This window comes from Bos indicus, chromosome 11 (assembly GCF_029378745.1).
Source record: "Bos indicus isolate NIAB-ARS_2022 breed Sahiwal x Tharparkar chromosome 11, NIAB-ARS_B.indTharparkar_mat_pri_1.0, whole genome shotgun sequence".
Lineage (NCBI taxonomy): Eukaryota > Metazoa > Chordata > Mammalia > Artiodactyla > Bovidae > Bos > Bos indicus.
The window spans coordinates 93,949,188-93,966,331 of record NC_091770.1 but is presented as its reverse complement, the minus strand read 5'-3'; the positions used below and the strand labels follow the sequence as shown (position 1 = coordinate 93,966,331).

The following is a 17,144-nucleotide window of genomic DNA, read 5'->3' as shown; positions in this document are numbered from 1 at the left end:
TGTCTTGTGTGAAAGCCAAAGCATCTGCCTTCTAGGGCAGGTCCTTAAGTTGGTGCCTTTCTTTTAGACATAGTAAGACCCATGTTCTTTAGGTTTGCAAGAGCTTTTTTTCTTTAAAACACTTACCTATCTAGGCTCTAAGGTACATTCATGTTTTTCCTCAGTCTTTTTAATTTCTCTCTTGTTCTTCCCTTTCCTCTAACATTAAACTTCCACCCTGCGGCCTCCGAGCCCGCTCTTCAGAAGGCTCCTCTCTTCCATGTGTCATATAACTGACTTCCAAAGCTGGTGAAATTTAATGCCCCCATTTTTCACATAAAAGATATGGTTTTTAAATGTTACTGTGATGCCAACCTACTAAAACGATGCTTTATTTTGGCTGTAAGGTAAACATGTCTCTGGCCTTCGTAAAGCTGTTGCATGTGGGGTGGTTTCCCTCTGATCATCTGGTGCTCTCAGATACCTGCTGTTGCTGCTTTGTGATTTCTCCATAGGTTAAACGTTAGAGCAGAAACAAGGAGCAGATTTCAAATCATGCTCGAGTATGCAGAAGTTTGTGAGGCCACAAGAACTCGTTAATTACAAAATTAAGAAAGTAATTAATCTTTCCAGATTTGCCATGCCAATATTGGCATTAGCCATTAAGATAAATACCTGGTCACAACTCCAGTTGGAACTGTCTTTCTGGGGAGCTGAGGCCTGCACAGAAAGCTGTGTTTGAATCTTGACAATCCCTGTTTCTCCTGTAATATGTGATGTGCCGAACTGAGAGTCACTTTAGAATATCAATGGCATTGCTTTTGAGCTTTGTAATTGATGGCAGCTCACTCAAATGAAATCCCTTTTTGGATATCATTCTTCCTGTGATGTAGCCATCTTAATTTTGAGTGGCAAATATTATCACACTATTAAGAGTAATTTCAAAGTTTGTGGGCCTCTTTCATAATGGTACATGTTGACTGACTAATCTGGAAAAGGTTAATGATAATCTCTGTAAGATTCTTTTTTTTAACCTGAAATTTTTATTGGATTATTAAACTTATTTGGAGTCCTCTCCGTTTCTTTTCTCTGTAGGTTTACCCAAGAGAATGGTTCTGTTACCCGTTATGAAATTCCCAACATATCCTGTTCCCCACTACTCATTCTTTTAGCAAATGACAGAAGCTAATTCCTATTCCAACAACAACCCAGTACATACAGAATGTTAGCGAAAAAGCCTTTTTATCCTGCTTTCTTTGAACACATACTTGATCAAAATTATTTGTAAAGAACATCTTTTCCTACTTTTTGATTTTAACAAATGCAAATTTAGTTCTCTAAAACTTGAAAACAAACAAAAAAGAAACTAGTTCTGTGAAACGGTACCTCATTTCCGGAAAATAACTTATACCAGCCCTTCTGTTCTAGGGAAATAAGTCTAGCAGTTCAAAGTTTAAGTTTTAAGAGGAATATCAGATTATGTAAAATTAAATTTGTGAAGGATGTATAGAGTCTCAAACACTGATCACAAATAAACTGCTTTGTTGTAACACAAGAGTACTGCCTGGTTCCTGACGCAGTCACTGATGCTTAGCTGATTGATCTGTATTTGCCCCAGGGCACTTTAATTCGGGCTGTAGTTATTTTTTTTAATACAATAGAGACTTTTCATTTAAACTTTAACTTTGTAAATATTGAAGTGTGTAATTAAAGCCAATAAAATATGGGTTTGAATATTGTTTTAGCTTATTATTTTTGATATGTTTTGGTATCAAATTATAAAGAATTGAAAACTAATAACTTAGCCCTAGAAACCCATTCATTTGTAAGTAAACTGATAAAACAAAGCAAAGACGATTGTTAGTTTGAGCCCGTCTATTTACTTTGTAAGCCCTTTGTACTCCTGCTGTACAAGGGCATCCCCCGATAAAGGTTTATTCTGTTATCTGACAATGGCTTATTAAAATGATGGCACTACCCAGAGATGGGGAAGGAGGAATGTGATTATTTTAGTTTCCGAATTTCCAAGTTTTAAAAAATAATAAATTAATCCATCAATGACCCTCTCGTTCTTGTGGCCTTCTTCACTCTGTAAGATACTGTGTTCACTCCCTGGCTTTTTTCATGTAGATAGAAGATTAGCAATTTTTCTGGAATTCATTGAAGGGTCTCTTATCCTCTTCAATTACATCAGAATCTAAAGCAGCAACAGGGTCCCCATAAAAACTTGCTCTTCGATTGTCCCAGTTCTTGTTGAGTGCTGCTGTGAAAAGTGACACGTTTCAGCCATGGGTCAGCATTTAGTTTTTAAGACACCTGATTAAGCTGGTGAAAAATGATCAGTCGGTAACACTGTGCTGTTCTATAAGGGTGCAGACCTAAGTCTTCCACTTGCATTCTCACCTCCTTTGGAAGCCTATGATGTTACTAGAAGGTAATGGTTTCATTAAGGTACTCACCCCCATGAAGGCAACATTGTGGTTCCGTGTTGATATCTACAAGTTGCTGTGTCTTAAAATTGTCCATTTTTAGTTTGAATTAGCTTTCCTCCTCTTTCTTCATTTCTGTCTTTTGGAGCTGAATAGTGCTCATCGCTGAGAGTGGGCTTCAAAATATGGCAAATTTATGTACCCAATTTCTCTGGGACCACTAAACAAGCATGAAACAGGCAGTTGAAAATAAATGTTAGTGTTACTTAATCACATATCTGATTTTTACACCACAGCTTGTCTGTTCCTTCAGCTCCTTGACCTTTTGTCTGTATCAGTGGTGGGTGATACTTTAATAAAACCTCATCACTTGCTGGAAGTAGCTGTGAACTTACCATTCTCATCCTGTGCATTAGTGGCTAGACCTACACAAGAGGGCCCATCTCAGCTGGGAGTTTTCATGTTTCATTGATTTGTTTTGCTGACCCATGGATGAAACAGAGCCATCACTGAGAAGAAAAAGCATGGCTGGTAGTGTCCAGTTTTTCTTAATTATTTACAACAGCCCTCTTTGTTTATGGAATACTATTAATTGGCAGCTGCAGCTGTATTGTTATTTGAAATTGATTGTCAAATTTGCATTCCAAGTTGGAATCTCTCTGGAGATTTCTCTTTAGAAAATTCTTTCAAAGTAGCTGACTTGTAACCCCTCTGTAACGGTGCAAAGGGAGCTGTGCTCTTTTCCACCATGATGGCAGTCATTTCAAATGGTTTCTACCAAGTCTTTTTTTTTTTTAATTTTTAATTTGTTGTTTGTTGGAAGTTACTAACCATGTTTTGTAAACCTGCCCAGTTGCTGCAAACTTTGACATTTCTCTGCTTTACTTAAAATAATCGAGCTGTCAGTCCTTTGTTAGAAGTGGTAACCATGCAAGTTCAACTGTTTAAATTTTGTAATGGATTAAGTGTCCTCCCCCACCCCCACCCCCCTTTGCCCGTCCCACCCCTTCATTTTGTAATGAAAATTCCACTTACAGCTGAAAGAGCAGAGAAATACAAATGAAGCTTTTGGCTTCACCAAATTCTGTGACATTAACACCAAGTTTTGCTTCTCTGCTCTTTTCTCCACTGTAGGTGGTTTTTTCATTGACAGCCCCTATTGCCAGCCTCTGAGCGTCGCACCATTTATTATTCACTTGGGCCCTCAAGATTTCTTCTCTGACTTCTAGAACCATCAGGTTGTCTGGCTTGAAATGGCAATTTCTATGTCTTGATCTTAAGAGAAATGTGACCCCCTGAGGCTTTCCAGCTTTCAGACACAGCACTCTTGACACCTCCTTTTGGAAAGCAGTGACTGAGCATTTTAAAGAAGAGCAATACTTTATTCAAAGCCACGGTGTCTGTTTGAAAACTTTTCCTTTGGAAACCTAGCAATACCTGGATATACTTAACCCCTCCTAGCCTAGTCTTTGGTCAGGGAGTCTACAGACCAGTGTAGAACTTAGAATTAGTGTATGAGCTGTGCTATCTTCTGACAATTTTTAAACTTTTTTAGCACATAAAGTGAATAGTTGCATTCCTGACTGCGTCAGTTAGTGCTATTATAATTCCTCAGAGGTAGGGGTCCTCCTTGAAGCCATATTTCTCTGCATGGGGGCTGGCACCCAGCCAGGGAGGTAGCCTGCAGCCATGTTTCTTGAGGCTGCGGGTGCGCCCCGTATCTTGTGCAAGGTAATCGGTCCAATAGATTCCCGACATACCTCACGCTGACTAGACGCAGCGCACGGTGCGGGAATGCGCGGGCTCCTTGAGTCGTTTGTAGGCTCTCAAATTGTTAACCTGGGGAACAAACCACTGATAGATTTTGCTGGTATTAGCCTTTTCTTCTTTTTTACAATTTTGGTGAAATGTTTGAAAATCATGAATCAGTCAGTCACCGTTATTAATTGAAGAGCTGGGAATACCTCGTTAATGTATTTTTAAAACTGGTGTTGGACCCTCTGTGTATTTCAGGTTAATACTTTTAAGCAGTTTTCAGCACGTTTATCTCACTTTATTCTCGTTCTCCTCGGACCTTCGTAGCCATATCACTTGTATAAAATAGGCTGAGATATAGTGACTGTAAGCTGTGGTCTCAGTATACAAAGGTAAGCTCTTTTATTTTCTGATTAAAGAGAAAATTAAAAATCAATGAACACAACATGCATATATGACAATCATATATGATGTATTTGATCTCTTGGGTCTTCTGTCATCACATTACTTTAAAATTTTTTATGATCTAAATGTAAAAGAGTTATTTTCAGCATTTTGTTTTTTAATAATACCCTTGTAATTTGTATTCAAGAGACATTTCACTAAGTGTGTGTATGTGTATAGAAATTATGATATAACATATATGCGAATTACACACACTTATCTGTTTAAACAAAAGAATTTGGTGGTGGGATGTGTTCACCTAAGATTTTAACGTCAGGGCACTCTTTCAGCCAAAGTGCTAGAATTTCGTAAGCAGCGAGATTGGGAGCAGTGCCGGCAGGACCCATTTATGTGTAGCTGCAACAGAAGCTGAGGCTCAAAGTGCCAATTTCTCAGAGAGTTCTCTGAGAAAGGAATATCTCTGATCTGTGTTGTATGCCCTAATACAACAGCAGCAAGAAGCCATAAAAAAAAAGCAATAGAAAATGAAAAAACCAAAATATTAAGGTAACTATGGAAAAATATATAATTGACTGAGTTAAACTATTTCCAGAACCAAGTATGTTAAGACTCAGAGTGGTGAATACCTGGTGTGCAGAGACCAAATAGATGTAAGGAATTCCATCTTTTCCAGGTTAGATAGATGATTTATTTCCTACCTATTCACCATCATGGGGTTAATTTAAAAAATATGGTTAGGCCAAATATTTTGAAAAGGATTTGCTTCATTTAGTGTATTCCATAAATGCATTTCATTTGTATTAGATGTTCTGTGCTAAGGTTGTATTTGATATATACATATATATATATATAGATTAAAATGAAGCTTATGTTTTATATTTGTCTCTAAGTAGCAGTTTTCTTTTTCCTACTAACTTTGAAGGTTGCTGGGACAATTTTTTTCCCATACAGAATCTGTATGTATGTTGAATGTGGCTTTGGCATCTGTAAAAGTTTGTATGAGGCCTAGGTGACTAGTACCAAGAACATTCCAGTCCTGAACAAGCAACCGAGAGCCCCTACGTACCAGGTTCTTCTCTGGATTCTGGTGACACAGGCTCCACCCACTGGGGACCTTTTAGGTCAGAGGGTGTCTTTTTGATGGAGTTGGGCCTACTGTAAATCTCCTAGGTTGGGAGACAACACATTAGCAGTGTCAGGAGAAAATTAACTTAGTTAATAGTTCATTTATAAATTATTTAATAATATGGGCCCTCTGATATCATTGAAATGGACATCATTTGGAAACTGATTCATTTAAAATATTTCCCTGACAGTTTTGAGAGCCTGAAACGTACTCTGGTTTATGTTCATGCACCTCTATCCACATAAATGAGGAAATGAATAACAAATAGCCCAGTCCTTTTAAAGCAGTTTTTATAGTGTAGCAAAGAATAGTGGTTAATTTAAGCACTAATCATTTTTCAGTGACAAGTGAGGGGAATTTTACTCTTATTATCAGTCATTCATTATTATTTCCCTGTCTTGGGTTTCATTAATAACTGCAATGGGAGGTAAATCTTTAGTAGTGAGAGAGAGGAGTGAACTAAGGAGATTTGCTCCCCTTTCCCCAAAAGTTAGATTTCTAGCAACCTAGAGTCCTCATCTGAGAACCAGCCGCCTGCTCTGTGAACGGCCTCCTGAAATGACTCCTGTTCAGCGTATGCCCTGCCTGCCTGGTGATGGTGCTGGGGTGGGGGTGGTCCCTCTGAGGTTGCCCAGAACAAGAAAGCTTCTGTTGTATTCAGACTTTTCTCTGTAACCATCTGAGGCCATGCCATTCAGTGACCAGAGACTTCTCAGTGTTACTAGGAGGCCAAGAAGGGAGATGGGTGGTGAGTAACCACCTGCAGAGCCAAGAAACTACCTACCGCTGCAGCGAGTTCACTTTTGATGTGTTCCTCTCTAGCAGCTATTTACAGAGCTAGTACTTCTTATGTAAGTTCCTTCCTTTCCTAATAGCATCTTCCAGAAAGTCTGTTTTAGTCAAGGATTGAAGTTGACTTAGTTGTAAGAATAGATATCCTTTTCCACATTATCATTTTAGGTAAGAGCTAACAGCTTCCATTGATGCTTGAAGCAGTGATCTTTGGAGATTTTTAAAAATAGCACTGTAATGCAAATTAGGTTATGTAAGCTTTACAGCACAGCTAGAAATAGAGAATAGAAACCATGTGGGACTCTGGGCCAGAGTATATTCCTCTCCCTCCAGCAAATTCCTGTAGGGTCTTGGAATTAAATGAGTTAATACACAGAGTGCTTTGAATGGTACCTGGTACATAGGAAGTGCTCAGTAAATGTTGACTGCTTTTACCGTGGTTGGCCAGGCTGTGCTGACAGGGAGTGGAGAAGCAGGTGCGTGGTCCGCTTGGATGGAACTGTGTGGGTTGCTTCGTGTACGCAGGTTTGGGGTGCTCCCTGGCTTTGGGAAAGGACTCCTAGCATCTTAGGGTCAGATAGACACAGAGCGAACACTTGGTGAGATGTGGTTTGGGAGGTGGCTGCAGGTCCACGCTGGATAAAGATGCTTGTGTTTTTGCGTGGTAGTCAGTCACTGGACAGTCTGCTGCCAGGAGTTTGTAATACTTGCTTTGGGATTTAGGTGAGCTTGGAACTTCAAAGGGGCTGAGCTTACAATGTCAGCCAGCTGATTCCAAGTTCCCTGTCTTTGCATTAGTAAGAAAAAAACTGTGTGACTACAGTTAGCCCCAGAATCTGACATTCAGAGCTCACCATTTATTTGGCAGGTAGAAACTAAGTTATCATAAAGCACAGAAAAGAAAAAGGAGACTGGGAGACAGGCTTAGAAGGCTGTCGATGCAGATGCTTCTCTAAACAGCATTCTGCGCTTCTCTCTCTACAGTTTCCTGCAACACTCTGGGGATTAAAAAACCCTGTGCTTATCACCACATAAGGCCTCCCTTCTACCTGTTACACATCTGTCTCTCTACCCATTTATCTATCTGGACACAGCTGGGAAGTTGCTTTTCAGCAAAAAAAAAAAAAAAAAAAATACATATCTATATATAGATATATATAGATATATATATCGGAGAAGGCAATGGCACCCCACTCCAGTACTCTTGCCTGGAAAATCCCATGGGCGGAGGAGCCTGGTGGGCTTCAGTCCATTGGGTCGTTAAGAGTCGGACACGACTGAGCAACTTCACTTTCAGTTTTCACTTTCATGCACCGGAGAAGGAAATGGCACCCCACTCCAGTACTCTTGCCTGGAGAATCCCAGGGATGGGGCAGCCTGGTGGGCTGCCATCTATGGGGTCGCACAGAGTTGGACACGACTGAAGCGACTTAGCAGCAGCAGCAGCAGATATATATAGATATAGATATAGATATAGATGGCTGGACTGAATAAAGGGTGAGCATCTTCGTGTCTCTGGTTCACATGTGTCCGCACTGAACCTCAGGAGCCTCTGGAGGTTGTGGCCGCACCTCTCTGCCTGTGGAGGTGAGCTGAGTGGGGAATGCAGACTGAGTTTGGTGATGTTCTGAGGTTAAAAAAACTGTGTAGACAGAACTGTTACTTCTAAAGGCAAGTAAGATAGATTTGCAGTCAGGAGGTTTTTCTTAAATTCAAGAAATATTTGTGTAAGTGATGCCTTGGCAGAAGTGACCCCACTCCACTGCTGTGGCTGTTGAGTGGGATCCTTGCCTCATTAATAAACTCTGTGGGAAGCCCTCGGGGTTTTGTTTGTTTTGTCTTGTCTTGACCAATCAGTAGGTAACACCTTAATTACTTCTAAGGCCCTTCTAAGGAGGGTCTTTCTTGGCAGAACTCTGCTGTCTCTGCTGGTGGGTAGCATGGGGATTGCCACCATCTGCCCGGGCTGCTTGAGAGTCAGATCACGTCTCCTAACTGGAGATGTGGTCTCGAGTCATCTTTTCGCTGCTCATGGCCCCAAGGAGGTGAGGGAATGAGCCACTGCCGGGAGGGTGTTCTCTTGGCGCTGCCTAGGCGCCTGGTTTCTCTAGGCTTTGCTTCATTTTCTCCTCCCTTGATCCTTTTGTGCCATATGGAAGAACAGTCTCTGCATTCACATGTTAGCTGAATGTCCCAAGTAGTTACTGGTAGCCCTCAAGTCAGTTCATCTGGGGGGCCTCTGGGCAGCAGTGGATGGAAGAGCGAGCAGGAGGAAAGACGCTAAAATTGGTATCTTGTGTGTGCCAGGCACTTGGACATTTTTCTTCTCAACCCTCTTCAAGGTGGTATATTTTACAGATGAAAAAAACTGATGCTCAGAGTGAAGGGCTAGAGTCGGGACTGAAACCCAGAGGCTTTAAGTGCCATGCCTTTTTCTGCAGCACCAAGCTGTGGATTAAAAGAAAGTGAGAAAGCATGCTGGGTGACAGGAAGGTGGTGTGTGGGCAGCGAGGCAGGGCCACGTAGCGCCTGTGAAGGGCCTGAACACAAGCCAGGGCCTCACTGTCATGGGGTCTTTGGAGCTCACAGGCTCAGGCCAATCCTTGGATCTGTGCTGGAGGCTAGGCTTTAACTTGAGGTCATTTTAGACCAGTATCCTGGCTGAAAATAGGGCTATTTTCTTTTAGAGTGACTGGAAAGATAGATTGGAAGGCTGAGGTGTGGCTGTATAAACAGAGGAAGCTTTTGTATTTGAGGCTTGTTTTTCTGTTTGAATATTAGTGAGAAATTGAGGTGTATGTTTTCATTCAGCTAATGCTTTCTGAGTACAAGCTGTCTGGCCTGAGACTGGAGGTGGGGATGTCGGAGCCAGACTCTGAAGGAGAGCTGGCGAGGTGTGGCTCATTGGGGCAGCGGTGGCCCTGGGCAAGTGCTGGGCAGAGGTGGGGGTGGGGACAGGTTGCAGTGGCCTGTTCTGCCCACCAGGAGTGGCCCCTGGACTTGGCTTCAGGGAAGGCCATGGGCCCCTCACTAGCTCCTCAGCAGGTTAGTGCCGGCTGGATCTCTGCTCAGGGTCCGGGGGGTATGGGGATGGATACAGAATCCTCTTCAGGGAGAGAGTCTTCCCTGACCCCAAGTCACTGCTGTCCTTGACAGCTGGCCATTTTTCTGAGCCATGAGCCATAATCCTGGAGGGGATCAGGGAGAAGAACCTTCTCTTCAGCCCAGACTGCAGGAGCCCCCGAGCCGTGGCCTGTGGAGAGACTGGCCCCCGTGTGTGTGGCAGCAGCAGAGTCCTCTCCTGGCTGCCACCATGCCCTGCCCTGATGGTCCCGCTCGGAGCAGCAGCAGCGCAGGGATGTGGTTCCCTCTCCACAGACAAGAAAACTGAAGCCAAGAGACTCTGAAAACCACCCAGCTTATTTGTGGCAAAGCATTGCGGCTCCTAATAAGTGAGTTTCCACCACACGGAGGCAAGGCCGTTTCTTCTGTTTTTAGAGTTCACAGAAGCCTTTCTTAGGGAGGAGATCTGAACACCACCACAACTGTGGGATCTAGAAGTTCTCTCCTTTGACAGATGAGGAAATAGAGGCTTACACAAAACGACCTGCCCAAAATCACATAGCTGGTAAGTGTCCCGGGCCACCCATTCCGATAGCACTGTGCTCACACTAGGGCTGGTGTCGGCAGTCCAGTCTGCTGCCTGTCCTGTTTTCCAAAACCATTTGGCAACAGTTTCCTCTCCTCTTTGTGATGCATTCATCCTACTTATCTTTCTTCCAGACTTCTGGAATATATCCTGTGTAGCTTGCTCTCCCTGACTCCTGCCTCCTCCCCACCAGGGGAGAAGAAGGAAAGCAGACTTCAGATTCTTTCTTCTCTGGCTGCTCAGACATGCCAGCTGGCTCCTGGGCAGGGTGGCTGACACCCATCCTTGGGCCCCGCGACCTGCGCGTTGTCCTCGTTTTGTCAGCTGCACCGCTGTTTCCACAGACCCACTTTTGTACCATAACAGAACCCTGGGATACGTGCAAACCAGTAACTGCCACTGGAGAGGCCCCCCAGGCACTGGATGAGGGGAAGGGATATGCTGTTGACAGGTGCTTTTTCTTTGTTGAGCTTCATCCACGTTCTGGTTGTCTGCAGTCCTGTTTCTGGCTAGGCCTTCTCTGCTGCTCTAACTAAAGGGGTCGTCCTCAGTCACCTTTCCAGAGTTCTGGGGCCAGGGTCTCACTGGGCCCTTCTAGCCTGTAGCTGATCTCAGAAATTGCTCAGCTCTCTGACATCTGTGGAGGCAGCTTTATGGAAAGTATGGTGGCTGTGCCATCACCCTCGAGGGGAGTCCCTTCTCCCACATCAACTGGAAGGTGGTCCCTGAGGAGCTCAGAAAAGCGGAAGGAACCTCGAGAGAGAGAGATGAGGCTGGTGAAGGGCAGATGTGGAGACACTGTGGACCTCTCTGCCAGGTATTCTGATGGCTTCTGTTTACTTGTCGTATGTGGCTCCAGAAGGGGATAGGTGGTTCTGGTGCAGCCATTTGGGCAGTTAAGGTGGCAGTGAGTGTTTCCAATAAATGCATGTGCCCAAGAGGGGAGAAGTGGTCTTGGGAGTGTCACCGATCACATCCGTGTTCTTTGCAAACTGACAGCCTGCACAGCTGGCCTCTTGCCCACACAGTCCTGGTCTCCTGGCCACGTGGAGCCCGGTCCTCAGTGTAGTCAGCACAGAAGGCTGATGAGACTGCTGCCACTCCCAGGACCATGTCTCCCGTCCTGGGCACATGGATATATGGAAACATCCACTGTCACTTCCTCCTCCTAATCACGCTGTGCTGGGGCAGAAGGAGCCGCTGAAGAAAATGTCAGGATTTTCGGCTTAGCCGAGTAGAAGGTGAAACCCGACCAAGGAGCCCAGGAGGCAGGGGGATGCTTGCGAGAGGGACTCCCATTCCATCCCAGAGCAGAGCCAGGCCTGCGCAGACTGAGAACTGAGGGGCTCTAGGGAGGTAGCCGAGGCTTCCTGCAGAGACGGGCATCCACGGGCCCAGTGGGGCAGCCAGGTCTCGAGGGCCGTGTGGTGTGTGCAGAAGGGACAGCATGGAGGTGCTTGTTAATGGAACTGGGATGGCGAGGAAGGTGATGTGGCACATGGGTGTGCAGTCTGGGGCCACTCTGTGAAAGGTGCTCTGCCCTCAGTGATAACCATCCTCCAGGATGGTGAGAGGACTCTGGAGGTCAGTTTGGACAGCTGGATGAGGACGGACTGAACGGAGAGGCTGATGCAGGTGCTCTGGTGAAGGATGGCGGCTGGCTGAGGGAGGCAGCCAGCGGGCTGAGAGGCAGGGAGGGCATTTCTTCACGTCCAGGCTCCTTGCCTGGGTTGGGCTGGAGGCTGTGGGGCCAGGGAACCACAGGAACCCACACCCAGCAAGGGCACGAGGGGCCCCTCTGCAGTAGGTGACGGACGATGGTGATGCCTGAGACTAACATAGGAATGGGGGGTGGCAGAGACTGCCTCCATTGGGCCAGGAAGTGGGAGTCTGGTGGGCGTGGCGCCCCATGCCCCTCCTGTGCTCTCTGGGAAGCTTTTTGGTGATGGATGGAGAGGTTTGTAGCCGGCTCTGCTGAGTTTGCCCATCAAGGGAGTGGCAGGTACTGGATGGTCATTGATTGGTACAGGGGCTTCTGCTTTTTAAAGTAATGTTTAGGCCTCTTCACCTGGCAAGGGGTGGAGTCCCTTGGATTCAGCATCTGTAGAGAAAGGCCTTTAGCCAGGGGAGGTATGCAGTTGTTCTACAAGTACTTTAAAGAGGAAAAGGTGGGATTTAAAGATTACTAGTAAATCTGCTTTGGGCCTGTTTTGTTCTGCCAACTCTGGCTCATTCTGCCTAGGTGGGCAGGGAGCTCGGAGGAGTTGGTGGGGAGAGGGTGGTGCTTCTGCACGTCTGCAGTTCCGTAGCTCTGCTGGGGAGCAAGAGGCAGTGGTGGTTTGAGCACTTGTCAGAGCCCTAAAGGTCAATGTTCACTGAGACACAGCCCATCAAGCCTTTGGGATGTTCGGGAGTCTCTCTGTTCAGCCCAGTGGGCCTTTCCACGTTGTCACAACGTGGACGCTGCCTTAGGCTTGGTGTCGGTAAGTCTTTCAGGCTGTATAGCCTGTTCGGTGGTCATGGCCACTCCGTGCTGCCGTTGTAGCAGCTGAGCAGTGTACAGACAGTTGTGGGCCACACTTCTCCAGTTCCTGCTTTCCAGTCCCTCTGGCATAATCATGACTGGAAGTTTCCTCACATCTGCTGCCTGGACCCATCCACCTTCCCACAAGGCTTCCTGCATGTGTTAGGTGTGTAGCTCTTGCCCAGAAGGACGTCAGGTTTTGAGCTCAGGTGGGTCCTGTTTGGGGAGCGGGTGCTGAAACGAGGGAAAGCCACGGTGACCAGCTCCGGAGAGGAACGTGTGAGCTAAGGGTGCTAGGGAGCCGTGTGGAGGCTGTGCTCAGGACGGTGCCATGATGACAGACATGTTTTAGAAAGATCTTCTGCTTGGGGAAGATCAGGCTTGTTACAGTCTGGACTTTCACCCAGTTTGCTTACCGTGTTGGAACTCGAGTGGGAAGGGGAGGCCTGCGAGTCAGACAGCTTTTCTGACTGCCGGTGGCATGAGGGGCCCAGTTTTTGACATGGCCACGTCTGCCACCTTTGTGCTGCTTCTCTCTTGCTATTCAGAAGTCCCTTACAAGGGCAACATCAGTGAAACCTTGTCTCTAGTCTAATGCTGGCTGAGGGCCTTGGTGTATGAGGGTGAAAAATGCTAGGGACGGGCTTCCCTCGCTTCATAATGGAGTCACCTGGCAAGAAAGCCTTATGCAGGAGTGGGAGGGAGATGAAGCCTGTGAACTGCTGAGGCGGGATGCACAGGCTGGAGCAGTCACTGCTCAGGTGCATCCCAGACGCCAGGGACGACTGCAAATCGGACACGGTGCCTGCCCCAAGGTGCTCTGTGAAGTTGGGGCAATGAAAAAAACCAAGTGCTTTCTACTGGCCACGGTGTTTTCCCTCAGAGATGTTTCTAGGCAAACGAAGGGCACAGCTGTTGACTGAGCACCGAGGTGACGTTCAGAGCTATGAGCTGCCAGCATTCTCCTGTGATGTGGATGGAAGTCAGGAGGGTGCTGGCTTCAGAATCGCATGAGTGCCTGCGTGGACGCCTGTGGGAGTAGGTGAGGCTCCCCTGCAGCTCAGGAGACAAGGCCCCCAGCTGAGAGGGGGTGTGGCCAGCCTCACGTGGCCTGTGGGTCCTCTGGGGGTGGAGCCAGCAGGTGAGGGGTTTGGTGCTGCCTGAGCTGCTGGGCAGATGTGGGAAAGGCCTCATACTGGTGGGGGACTTTAAGGAACTGCCCGCTTGAGTGAGCTTGTGGCATCAGGTGAGGGTGGTGGAAATAGTCGCTGTGAAGTCATGGCTGCAGGGCACACACGCTGTTGTTGCTGGGCTCATCTGGCTCCTGGTGGGTCTCTTGGGATGCCAGTAGGTAACTCCAACGCATGTGGCTCGTATCTTCCAGAGGTGCAGCTGGCTCTGGCACCAGGCGTATCCTTGCACGGCAGCTCTGGCCTCACAGGGAGGCTTACTCGTGTCGGGGCACCCAGACCCTTGTGGAGTCGCCCTGTCCTAGCCCATGGTCCTGACCTTGATACCATCTGTCTCATTTTCCTGCTTAGGGAAACAGATGATGGTCTAAAGTTCTTTTTTGAATCTAACCTAAATATTTGTTCTGGGAAGACTTTTTAAAATTTTTGTTTAGGGAAATGAGTCATAGACAGCTAGAAGACTGTCTTCTCCACTTGTACTTTATTATCAAGGACGCTGAACCTAATTCCCAGTATCCAGCCTCTTCTCTGCTCCCTTCAGGATGGCATGAGCACCTCTCCTCACTAACACCCTCGGGCTTAAGTTGTGGTTCAGCTTACACTCCTTTCCTTGTTTGCATTGCACCTTTGAGCCTCCTTGACTCTTCACCTCACCGGCTCCCTCAGCTGCGGCCCTGATGCCCAGGTAGTGATGATGGCCCCTGCGTGAGGGACAGTTGGGAGTTCAGTCAGGTTCCTGAAATACCTCTTCTTTCACCTGCCAGGCCGGCCCTATGTGGTGCGGTGGGGTTCTCTATGCGGACATGGAGTACCACTGGTCCCCTTGTTCCTTACTGTGGTGGCTTCTCAGGAGGCAGGGGCCTTTCCACATGTCCCAGGGATCAAGGGTGGTTCCGATGTCTCATGACCTGGTGTCAACCTCCAGACAGACTTCCTTTCCAGGGTCTTGAGGCCGCAAAGGGAATGCTTGGTCAGGGGGCGCCTTTGTCTCTCGTGATGTCTGAATGAGTCGTGAGCCACCTGCCTCAGGCAGACGTCATTAACTACAGCTCTCAGCAGTGGTGGAGCCTGTTGTCCCCTCGGTACCTGTGAGCTCAGCTGACTGGGGACCGGGTGGCCCAGCTGTGCTGAATCTTTGTCTAAGTGGCTGGGGCCCGGCCACATGTTGAGGAAAAGGCAGGTCTCCTAAAGGAGCTCTAGGTGGGGCCAGGCCACGTGCAGGAGGGAGGCAGGTGGGCCGGGCCTCTTGGCCCCCCAGTCCCGGCACCCTGGTCTGCCTGCCATGTAGTAGGGTTCCCGGATGGTGGCCGCTGAGACTTGCTGCTCATCCATCCCGAGCAGAATTCACTGGGAAGGAGGCAGCCAGTCTAGACCTGAAGCCCTGAGCTGTTGAAGGGGCATCTGTCCCTTACAGAGGAGGAAGGGGTCCTGCTCAGTCTTAGCCCTCCCTCAGCCAGGACAGGGGTTCAGGCGGCGCCAAATGTAGCTGTGGGTAGAAGACATTTCTGGTTTACTGCACAGTTACACGTAGGACGTCGAACTTCTGGCTAACTTGCTCTCACTCTGGTCTGGTGATGAAGATAGCTTTTAAGAAATCTATATAAAATACCTGTGTTATCTATTTACTGTGTTTTTTTCTGAATACAAAAGTGTACATAGTATAACTGCAGTGCAAAGTCCTTGGCAATAACTATGTTGTGTATTATATTAAAAAAACATTGGCGAATACGAGCACCGTGGATTGTCCCCGCTCTGGGGCGGCGAGTACACGCAGGACTCTGAGCTGTAAGGCTGAGGCAGCAGCCTGCACGTGTGGACTGTCTCCAGTGCCTCGCCCAGAGATGCCTGGCCTTCATCACAGGGACTCTCTGCACCCCGACTCCCATAGGCAGCGTCCACACTGCGGCTCCTCCACACTGACTGTGTTGGACTCTAACAGACTGACTGACCCTCTTGTCTGGCTGCTGCAGCTTGTCTATAATGCCCTGACATGTTGCATTTTCCTCATTTGGATGAATAAAAATAAAAGCTTCTGTCTTCAACAGCACTGGGCTGGACTTTTCTGTGCAGGATTTACTCTGGCTCTGATGAAAGGGTCAAGTGCAGAGCCACGTTGACCCTCCAGCTCAGCACCTGAGGAGAAGGATTTCCCTCCATTGCCAGAGGGCCAGGCCTCAGCCCTACTCCTGTTTACAGTCCTTGAAACTCTGCTTCTTTGCTAATGATGCAAGTTTATGCTGCCTGAGCCTCTGACCCACAGCTGGCACAGGGAGTGCTGAGCTCTGGCCACTGCCTCGACTAGGCGTCGGTATCTCGCACACCTGCCTCAGTCTTACTCTTGACTGGTTTCCCACTTGACGCTAAGGCTTAGAGAGGTAAAGACAGCTGCCCAAGGGAGAACTTCTAAATGGTGGCAGCAACTTGAAAAACCGCTCTTCCCATTGCTCCCTGTGTGAGGTTCTGCAGTAACTGCTCCAGTAACTCTAAGGTCTCGGCTCACCCCCGGAAGAATGAGAAAGATGCCCTGGCAGCCCAGGGAGGGGTATTGGGGGAGCCAGGCCAGGGCCTGTTGCTGCCCTCCAGGTGAGTGGACGAAAGCTATGGGTGGGCGCATTGATGAGAAGGGGAGCCAGCCAGTTGCTGCTCTCTCCTGGGGGCCCTGCTCCCACCCTGAAGCCAGGGTTTCACGGGAGGAGCACTGTTTGCCTGGCTTTGGGTCAGAGAAGGTGGTGGTGGTGGTACCTGGTAGAAAGCACTGAAATCCAAGATCCTGTCACCACGGGCAAGCCTTTCACCTTCACATCTGGGGACAGCATCACTTAATAGGGCTGTTCCATCAACTGGAGGGAGAACACAGGGGAAGGGCCGAGCTTAACAGGAGCACATAAGATAGAGGTGAGCGCTGAGGCCATGGCAGAGAACTCAGGAGGGAGACGTGACCTTCCCACTTGAGGCGCGCATCCAGAGTCATGGCTTGGCTTGAACCCAGGGCTTTTGGTCCAGCTGTGCCCATGCGTGCGTGCTCAGTTGTGTCTGACTCTTTGTGACCCCATGGACTGCAGCCCACCAGTCCATCCTCTAGGCAAAAACGCTGGAGTGGGTTACCACTGCTGCAGGGGATCTTCCCAACCCAGGGGTCAAACCCGCATCTCCTGCGTTGCAGGCAGTCTTTCCTACTGAGCCACTGGGAAGCCCCGGTGTGCCTGCAGTGAAGCAGTGTGAGTTTACTCCCACCTGCGGCCCACGTGGTCATCTTAAAGCAGCTGCCCTGCTGGTCGCTGGGAGCTGAGACACC

At 47.7% G+C, this 17,144-nt stretch overlaps 1 protein-coding gene across 6 annotated transcripts in view; it reads left to right on the top strand.

Moving 5' to 3' along the window:
* Nucleotides 1-17,144, top strand: part of STRBP (spermatid perinuclear RNA binding protein) — a 172,545-nt gene that overhangs the window by 136,299 nt on the left and 19,102 nt on the right. The window contains exons 18-19 of one of the 6 annotated variants that reach the window (XR_002181815.2): nt 4,422-4,555; nt 9,985-15,896. The exons of 2 other annotated variants lie outside the window; for them this stretch is intronic. Coding sequence is in view for 3 of the 4 variants with exons in the window: in XM_019970787.2 (XP_019826346.1) it covers nt 3,543-3,637 (95 nt within the window). In the remaining variant the exon portion in view is untranslated. Of the gene's footprint in view, nt 1-1,074; nt 2,041-3,542; nt 4,400-4,421; nt 15,897-17,144 lie in introns of those variants that run through there. 3 more of the 6 variants (XM_019970789.2, XM_019970787.2, XM_019970788.2) reach the window with 3 other exon arrangements.